Below are 10330 nucleotides of genomic sequence, written 5' to 3'. Positions count from 1 at the left end.
TGCATGTGTGTATTTGTGGGTAAATATGTGCATGTGTGTATGTATGTATGTATCTGTGTGTAAAAATAGATCTATTATGCGCGCGCGCGCGCGTGTGTGTGTCTGTATCTGTGTGTAAATCTGTGCGTGTGTGTACGCATGTATGTGTCTCTGTGTAAACCTGTTCGTGTGTGTGTATGTATGTATCTGGGTGTAAACCTGTGCATGTGTGTGTATGTGTGTATGTGTGTGTAAATCTGTGCGTGCCAGACGTCCACAGACAACACACTGCCCTGTCCCCAGCACGAGGGAATTTTAATGCGTCAGGTCCTGGTGCACCTCCTCCGGGGTCTCACAGAGCGCTCTGTCTCTCCTCTGACGTCATAGCGCCGTCTGCCACTGCCAATTTGTCTTTCTTGCGACCACAGCAGATGGGGTTTGTTCTGAAACACACGGAGAGTCTAGGTAGGTCGAGACGTCACACGGGGGGGGGGGGGGGATCACACACATAGATGTTTGTCAGGGACAGTGGCGTCACAAGTGGGCGGGGGGGGGGCGAGTGTCACACACATAGACGTCGTGTGTCAAGGACAGTGACGTCACAAGGGAAGTGTCACATACATATACATGGGTCAGGGACATTGACGTCACACACATAGACGTGTGTCAGAGACAATGACGTCACACACATAGACGTGTATCATGGACAGTGACGTCACACACATAATCGTGTGTCATGGACAGTGACGTCACACACATAGCTGTGTGCCATGGACTGTGACGTCACGCATATAATCGTGTGTCAGAGATAGTGACGTCACAAGGGTGGGGGGGGGACACAAATAGACTTGCATTGTAATATCTAAGACAGTGCATGCTGACTCACTATGACGTATTCCCAGCTCACCATGGAGCGCACCATTTTACTCTATATATCTATCCTATCTAGAACCAGAATGAAGGGAAAGGAGGGAAAGGGTGCGTGTGTATCCGACTGTAACGAGACATGTGTTTGCTGTTTACTTGCGCGCCCATTGTGCGCACCAGAGCAGCGAAGATTTTGCAGAGAGCGGAGAACGGCCATGCCAGTGTCTTAGTTGTTTAGTTTTAGTAGAGGCTTTACAGCGCTCACAACTGCATAAGGTCATATGAGCGCCAGAAGATTAGGGGTGTTACAAAAGAGTAACAAACATAAAAAAGATGGGGGGATAAGGGCGATAGATGTTTGATAGCAAAGAAGAAGCAAACCACACCAGAGCATCCGCCAACAACTCACCAAGACAGTGTCTGGTCTTATTATAACTCAAGTCTATGGGCGGTCATGACAGTGCCCTGAACAAAAGTAAGTCATATATGGTCGCTTTTCTGCACAAGCGGGCTATCACGAAAAATGCTGTTTTGAGAAAATCGAAGGTAAAGTTTTTGGACCCTTGTTCGGTTTCTTTTAAAGACAAGGAGATGAGATTTTTCTCTATAGCTACACAAATGTACACACACACTTCCCCTTTAGGTAAGGCAAAGCCCACTTTTGGTGTAGGTCAAGATTTCTGGAAACCCCCGAAATCTGGGTTAGCCCGCTTGACCTTAAAAGCGACCATATATTATTATAAACGCTGAAGATAGAGGTGTCACAAGAAAGTAATACACAAAGAAAAAAAAAAGGAGGAGAGATAGAGAAAATAAACTTTGAATAGGTAGATCTTTGCCCTCCCCTTCCCTTCATCCCTCCATCCCTCCCTCTCACCCTCCCTCACCCTCTCCCCCACTCACCCAGACATCCTATCGGCGTCCTCTGTACTCGTTGGTAGATCTTTGCCCGTGGTCTCACCCTCCCTCCCTCTTTCCCTTTTTTCCTCCTCCTCCACCCTCTCTCTCTCACTCACCCAAACATCCTTTCAGCGTCCTCTGTACTCTCCTTCCCTCTACCCCATCCCCTCCCCACTCCTCTACCTCCCTCTTCCTCCTCCACCCTCTCCCTCACTCACCCAGATATCCTATCAGCGTCCTCCGTACTCGTACCGTAGGCAGGTCTTTCCCCGTATTCTCCCCCTCCCTCCCATCCCTCCTTCCTCCCCCTCCCTTCTCCATTCCTCCCACACTCACCCAGACATCCTATCAGCGTCCTCTGTACTTGTGGGTAGATCTTTGCCCGTGGTCTCCGGGAGGAAGAGCGCGGACGCAAAGGCGATCACACCCATAGCCCCACATACCAGTAGGGGCAGGATCTGGGTCATACGTCCTTCCATCATCAGACCCTAGCACATGGGGGAAGAGGGGGGATGGGGGGAGGAGGGGAGATGGGATGATGAAATAAAAATAACATGAGGTGGAATAAAAAATGACAATATAAATAAGATAATAATAATAATAATAATAATAATAATAATAATAATAATAATGATAATAATAATGATATTGAAGATGATGATGATTTTTTGTTTTGTTTCCTTAATGGGCCTGGCGGACTCCACGAAGAAATCTTCGAGCGAGAACGAGGCTCTTTTTCGGTTCCATTGTCAATATGCTTAGCGGCACCCCCACTCGTCCAAATAACTCCATTCGAATTGCCATTGTTCCTGGACATTCAAACATATGTTTGACATCCTCCTTTTCATGGCCGCATCTTCGGCAGCATGGGCTGAGCTTTTCATTTACAAAGTTCTTATACCATCTTAAGCTCCAATGATGGTCCAACCGAATTCTCGATAGCTCAACCTGGTCCCAGCGACATGTGATATTGATGATGATGATGATGATGATGATGATGATGATGATGATGATGATGATGATGATGAGGAGGAGGAGGAGGAGGAGGAGGAGGAGGAGGAGGAGGAGGAGGAGGAGGAGGAGGAGGAGGAGAAGGAGGAGGAGAAGAAGAAAAAGAAGAAGAAGAAGAAGAAGAAGAAGAAGAAGAAGAAGAAGAAGAAGAAGAAGAAGAAGAAGAAGAAGAAGAAGAAGAAGAAGAAGAAGAAGAAGAAGAAGAAGAAGAAGAGTGATGCAAATATTTTCTATAGCGCCCATTCCCGTGCAAAACAACTCTAGGTAAGCGTTTTACAATACCTTCATCTCAACACATGCTCATACATACGCCCTTAGATTAACGGTAGCACACACACACACACACACACACACACACACACACACACACACACACACACACACACACACACACACACACACACACACACACACGCAAGGACCCATACAGAATAAAAAATTCTATACTTTTTGTTATGGAGCTGAAATGTAGTTTTCCAGGTAATTAATTTTCATTAGTTGTAAGTAATTTCTTACTCAAAATTCTGGGAGCTGCCTATTACCTTGCCCATTAATTTGTTCTGCCGATCTCCCTCTAGCCTAACCTCACTGTTTTGATTTCAACGTCAACAAAAGACTTTTGAATCTTGAGCGTATTTTTTAAATACCTGCTATAACAGAGTACTCTCAATGGAGTCCAAATGATGTGCTTGCGGCTACTGCGTCATACAGCCACCAACAACCAGATGTTATAAACACTTCAACAAAAGCCATTTCAGTGTTTTTTTTACCCTGAGACGATGTTGTTTCATATCTTGGAGATGGAAACAATAGATCTTTATTCATTTTCGACTACAGCACGATCAGTCACAGAAAAATGCTAGCCACGGAAACATCTACTATTTTAAAAAAAACAACAACTGACCTGGCTTAGTTAATCCTTTTTTAAATTATTTTTTTAGCCCAAAGCATGTATCCCATTTTTTAAAAAATCATTTGCTCCAGGGACTTTCTCTCAGTGAGCCAACATCGAACGGAAAAAAATGCAACAAAATTTAGCGGCCTAAAGATTAAAAAGTTTGGTTTTTGTTATAACATATGGAGAACAAGTCCCACCAAGTGCTGTTTACTTAGTGAAACTTTCCCCTCAATTCGTACTCTGAAAAGCCCGTCCTTCGTTTTCGTTGGTTAGTTAGGTTGGTTTTTTTTTTTAATTTTTACCAGCATTACGTTTTCTGTGAAATTCACTTTTTCACCACTCAAATAAACAGAGAAACAAACTCACAGGCAGACCCACTCTCCGTCTCGTCTCTCACACGATTCTCTCACATACACACTCAAGCATACGCATACACACACGCACCCACACAGAATCTACAGATTTCTGCTTTTAGATATGGAACTTGAAATGTAGTTTTAAAGTGAGTATTTTTTTTTCTTGTGAGGAATTTAATGCTCAAGATTATAGTATCTGAACACTATCTTGCTCTTAATTATCTGTATTGTCCAACATCCCTCTCCCATACCCTCACTGTTTGGATTTCAATGTCAACAAAAGGTTGTTGATTTTAGTAAGCACGTGTAGCTTCAGGGTGTTTTTATTTGTTTTGATACTCAGGGCAGAGTTGGCTCAATGGAATCCTTATGACACGCTGGCCGCTATTGCGACATGCAGCCAACAACACGAAGACGTTGTGAAGACTGGACAACAAAGGCCGTTTCAGCGTTGTTTCACCCTCCAGTGATGTTGTTTCACACCTTGGAGAAGGAAACAATAGGTCTTTATTCGTCTTGGACAACAGCACGGTCGGTGTTACAAAAACCCTCGCCATGTAAATAACAACTGCGCATAATCAACTAGCCACACTTTGTTAATCCTTCATTTGACATGAACCTTACTAGGATTTTGATTGGCGGTGATAGGGGAAAGGGAGGAGCAACAGGGGAATATAAAGTCAGCAGACCTGGACATCCTCCAGTTCACCGTAACGCTTTTACAGTGAGAGGTCGTTGCTTTTTCAGTGTGCCTGAGTATCGTTTCTCAACATCTGTCGTGAATTTTCAAGTATGGAAAGTTTTTCAGTTCCTTTGGTGAAGTTCATTTCTGGTGACTTTTGGTCATCCGTGAAGATGAGGCAAGTGCGCGTTCTGTGCCAGAAGGCGATCACGCCGGTTCAAGTTCTGGAAGCGGCAATGGAAGACGACAACTCCATTCGCAAGGCCATCAAGAAGATACGACTCACAGACTGCCAAGGCCGGGACAGTTGGCTGGAGATTTTTCACGAAATCAGTTTCATGGACTACGCTTCGCATCCGCACATCATGAAGATGGACTGGGCAGTAAAGTGCAAGGACTTTGTAGCTATCTGCATGCCTCTGTGCTCACGAGGATCTTTGCATGATGCGCGTCACCTTCTCAACAGGGAACAGTTAGAGCGCTGCTTCGTGCAGACCGCCTGTGCACTGAGATATCTTCACAACAGGTGGGCTGTACACGGGGACGTGAAGCCTGCCAACGTATTCCTGGATGAATCCAACAACGCTATTCTCGGTGACCTGGGAATGTCCCGCCTTCTGGCACACGGACAAAACAGAGTGAGCAGCAAGAACGTACTCGGAACAAAAGGCTATCTCGCTCCAGAGATCCAGAGTGACATCACCGTAGATCCTTTTCTGGTGAGTAACTGCAGAGTTTTCTACTTAGTGAGCTTGTTTATTTGCGTGTTTGATTTGTTTAAGTTTAATGTTGTGTAAAAGTTGTCCTGACGTTTTGTTTGTTTGTTTGTCTGTTGGTATGTTTTTGTGGCTTTGTTTCTGCTGTAAATTTATTGTATATTTTTATTCTGTTGTAAACAAGTAATTTTATTTAAAAATTGTAAATGCGCTGTGGATTTTGTTATTAGGTTATAATATGCATAACATCCTTTCTTTGTTTGTCTGGTGTAATCTTGTTTGTCACTATTGAGTACTAGTAGATAATTGTATTTTCCCTTTCTTTTTTCTGTGTGCTCCCTGAAGGTCTTTGTATACTGCAGCAATATGCTGTTGCTAGGAACCATTTGCTCACTATTGACCAACTCTTTTTTCCTCTTATTCCCTACAGACGGACGCGTACGCACTTGGAGCAACGCTGTGGTTTCTTGTCTTCAAACGAAAACCTCGCGATGGAGAGGATCTTCTGCACGCTGTGAAATCCGACAGAACCGTAATGCCGCTCTTGGGCTTCTTCAGGTAACGAGACATTCTTTACTTTGGATCCTAACCCAATGCAGCTTTCTTTACTTTTAGATGAGTGCTGTTGATTCCTTGTAAATGAAAAATAAAATAGTAATATGTTGGTTTTTTAAAGAAAATACATACTTGTAGTCTGTTACGTAGAATATTCAGAAATTTCCATTTACCATAATATGAATACTTGCTTTCACTTGATGTTGCCGATTATTTATCTGAGTATTTTTGCTTACTCCACAGGTTTGTGCTCTACAGGCTTGTACAGAACAACCCACGACTCCGACTTTCAGTCTGCCATCTCCTGGAATTCCTTCGTGAGCGCTTTCAGCAGTTCAGGGTAATCATAGACTCCCTGTAACGAGTGCAAGTGCTGTATTTGCATACTTTTTTTCCTCTTTTATTTCTTAATTTTAGCACTTTCTAACAAAATGTGGTGTTGAAGTTGTTTCTAGTTTTCTTATATTTCACCCATTTCCGTTTACCTAATTCACCTAATTATTTAATTGAATTGCTATTTTGGTTTTTGAAATGTACTACACTACTTTAACTTTTAGTTTACTTACAAATGTGTCCACCCAACGACACATATTTTGCACTCGTGTTTGTCTTAACCAACAGAAAACTCAATGAGGCAGGAAGCAGGTGTCTTGGACACACCAAGGCAAGCTCAGGGCCTATACATCACCAGCTGAAATCATCATGTGAGTAATGGGGAGTTGACGAGGACTTTACACATGTTGCTGGTGAGTTGTTACCCTCACTACCGCTGAGGGGGGACCTGCTACCTACGAAGTGAACACAGCATTTTCTCTATTTTACTTTACTAACATAGTTGTCTCACAGTAACTAAAAAGTTTCCATTTTATCTAACACTGAAATGTCTTGTCTCGTACGTGCATTTCTGTGTTTTCATTAATGTGTTACTAACGAGCCGAAATTATTCCAGCCACTGTGGGGGCGGAGCTTGGTTTAATCGGCTACTTTGTTTTGTCTTTTTTTTCAGCTGTTTCAATAACAACTACTCAATCGTTAAATCACTAGAATGCAAACTGTAGCTATAACTTACTTTAATTAGCAAAATGTACTAATTTCTAACATCCAATTTGTTGACTGACCCAAACCATAACACTAACATTCTTAAACTGACTAACAACTAACATACCCCAGACGTGAGCGCTCGGTAGCGCCGTCTTTTTAATCAGGCCTCGGTGTACAGTGTACTCTGAGACGGTCCCAAGCCCGTGGAAACTGAGAGGGAAAAGGCGATGATGCCAACATAAAAAAACAAAGTAGTTTTATTTCATCGGTATGTTTTGTAACTCCATTCAGAAGTCTGTATAGCATCTCATTACTAAGACATGTTTTTGTTTCCTGCTCGAAGTGTAGCGTTGTGCAAATACCACTCCAAATCACACGATAAGGATTATTTCAACTCCAATAGGTTGAAAGGTTAGAATGCCCGTAGCCCAATCAAAATACATAAATGCAGAAAGGTTCACAGGACAAACATGTGTTGTGCCACACAACCAAGCTCTCAACAGCAGCGCTATGTACCCACAGATAAGACATCGGAAAACCATGGAATGGATCAAGTTCACAGTATCGTACAGACGTAGACTGTTGGAGATTGAGGAATGTCACAAACCATATGGCCCAGAATTATTTTCTTCCTCCCAACTCAAAAGGATCCTGGCAAAATCTTTCATCATTTGAGTACTTCAGGCAAAGCTGGGCAACAACAATTACGGTCAATGTCTGGAGGTGTTTGGGGATGTTGTTTACAACATCCGTAAAGAGCAGTTTTCTTTGAGGAGTAGCAAAGCAAAGTAAACCCCATGGAAAAGTAGGCGACACAGAGAAATGGACAACTTAGAAACAGACAAAGCTACCTTAATCAAAATACATAAAATAAATTATGAGAATAATATCAATAAATGAGGAGGAAAATCTGAACAATCTTTGAACTGAACTAAAACAAGAAGCAAGACCCATTGCAATCAGTATTGCTGAACAGTTCAGGAAAAAACGGCACCGCCAAAGAAGTTCTTGCTTTAAAATCATTATTTTACTGTAAACATTGTATTTCCCCAACAGATACACTCTGTGCACTTGGATATTGTGTTAAAAACATGAAATGGCACTTTTCACCTCCTTAGTTTTAGTTTGTTTTCATTGTGACCTGTTTGAGATATGCATTCTGTTGCATACGGCATACCCCCCTCCCCCCCCCCCCCCCCACACACGAAAAGGCACGCAACCTTTCGTACACAGCGCTCCATTAATGGAACAGACTTTCAGGGTCTTAAAAAGTAAGAATTTTTTAATTGGTGCAAATACAACATGAATCCTTTCATTTGCATCCAAAGGTTATAAACTTTTAGGTCAAGAATTAATGGGTGAAGAAGTTTGGGTTTCTTTAACCTTGAGAACAAGGTTTTGTACCCTATGTAGTTTCTCTTTGTTTTTCTTTTTCCGTGCACTTAAGGGCCGTTGTCGACACGCTTGTCTTTATTCAAAACAAAACACAAAGAAAACAAAACTGAATGCATGCAGAGTTTCTGAGACATGCTCATATTGTTCTATTTTATTGACAGTCAATTTCGGTAACACTATACGTCCAGTTTATTCACACTTTAAAGTTTAGTAACACTATATGTTCGATCTATTCACACTTTGTGTGATGTCCGTGGTCTAGTTATTAGGCGGTTTTGTGTGATGTCCGTGGTCTAGTTATTAGGCGGTCGGACTCGCAACCGCAAGGTCGTGTGTTCGAATCCTTTCAGGGCCCGACGTTTTGTCCTTGAGAAGGGCACTTTACACGCATTTTCCTCACTTCACCCAGACGGGAATGGGTACCCAGCTATAGACAGCAAAAGATCTTGTCAGTTTGTTTAGTATTTCGGCGCTTAATCAGCTGCTTGCACTGTATGCTTCTCGGAAAGCCTAGAATAATAACATAGCCAAGCTGTGTTCTAAGGTCTGTTAGGGTAATAATCTCGATTGTAAAACGCATAGAGCTTGCTGTTGAGCGGGGATTTGCGCTATACAAAATGTATGCTATTTATTATGCATTACTAAAGACTGACAACACTATACGTACGGATCATTACACACTTTATAAAGTTTGGAAACACTTTACATAAGATTGATTACACATTTTATAAAGTTTGGTAACAGTTTACATAAGATTGATTACACACTTTATAAAGTTTGATAACACTATACATAAGATTGATTACACACTTTATAAAGTTTGGTAACACTTTACATAAGATTGAATACACACTTTATAAAGTTTGGTAACACTTTACATAAGATTGATTTACACACTTCACAAAGTTTGATTACACTATACATAATATTGATTATATACTTCAAAATGTGTTACACTATTCATAAAATCGATTATACATTTCAGAGTTTGGTAACTCTATGAACAAGATTAAGTGTGCTTTAAAAAAAGCAACAACAACAAAAAAAAATGAATAAAAAAATATATGATGTGCGATAAAGGTAATACAAATTGTAATCATTTTCTCCCCCGTCTTTCTCTCTCCCTCCCTTCCCCCCCCCCTTTCTCTTTCTCTCTCTCTCTCTCTCTCTCTCTCTCTCTCTCTCTCTCTCTCTCCTTCTCCCTCTCTCTCTCTCTCTCTCTCTCTCTCGCTCTCTCTCCTTCTCCCTCTCTCTCTCTCTCTCTCTGCCTCTCTCTCTCTCTCTCTTTCTCTCTCTCTCTCTTTCTCTCTATCCCTCTCGCACTTGCACTGGATTCAGCAGATCAGCAGATAGAAAACACTTAGCACTCAATAACAAGAGTTTTATTTTTTTTAAAGATTAAAATAACCAATCACAAAGCCTTATTTTACGTTAAAATAACCAATCATAGGTCTTTCATTTTAAAAACTAATTTAAAAAAAAAACAATTACAAAAGAGTACTATTCGTTAAAATAATCAATCACAAAATCTTATCGTACGTTAGAATAACCAACCACAAGTCCTTATTTTTTTTTAAAAAGGAGAATAACCAATCACAATACCGTAGTATACATTAGAATAACCAATCATAAATCTTCATCCTACATAGAATGACTTGTGCATATTTAGAGTACCCAGTACAGCCAATCACATTAGTGTTTTATATAACACCTCCCCCCCCCCTTTCCCACTGAATCACAAGTATTTCCTATATTTACGTTTTTTTCTGTGCTTGATATATACGCGTACATCTCACCCCCGTAGAATAAACGCTGATATATATTTCCCATGCTTATTATATTCGCTCTCGTTTGCTCACACACACCTATGTACACATCACAGGCACAAAAATACACACAAACTGTAGCTATAACTTACTTTAATTAGCAA

At 41.4% G+C, this 10330-nt stretch overlaps 1 protein-coding gene across 1 annotated transcript; it reads left to right on the top strand.

Annotated features, from left to right (window-relative positions):
• Positions 1–4866: 4866 nt before the first annotated feature.
• On the top strand, positions 4867–6325 carry LOC101848836 (probable cell cycle serine/threonine-protein kinase CDC5 homolog). Its single transcript, XM_035971570.1, has 3 exons — positions 4867–5412; positions 5840–5967; positions 6208–6325. The coding sequence occupies exons 1-3, from the start codon at positions 4867–4869 to the stop codon at positions 6323–6325; spliced, it is 792 nt and encodes a 263-aa protein (XP_035827463.1).
• Positions 6326–10330: the final 4005 nt, after the last annotated feature.

This window comes from Aplysia californica, unplaced genomic scaffold, assembly GCF_000002075.1.
Source record: "Aplysia californica isolate F4 #8 unplaced genomic scaffold, AplCal3.0 scaffold00464, whole genome shotgun sequence".
NCBI classification, from domain to species: Eukaryota; Metazoa; Mollusca; class Gastropoda; order Aplysiida; family Aplysiidae; genus Aplysia; species Aplysia californica.
Note: the sequence above shows the minus strand (reverse complement) of the source record. Positions and strands in the feature narration are given on the sequence as shown.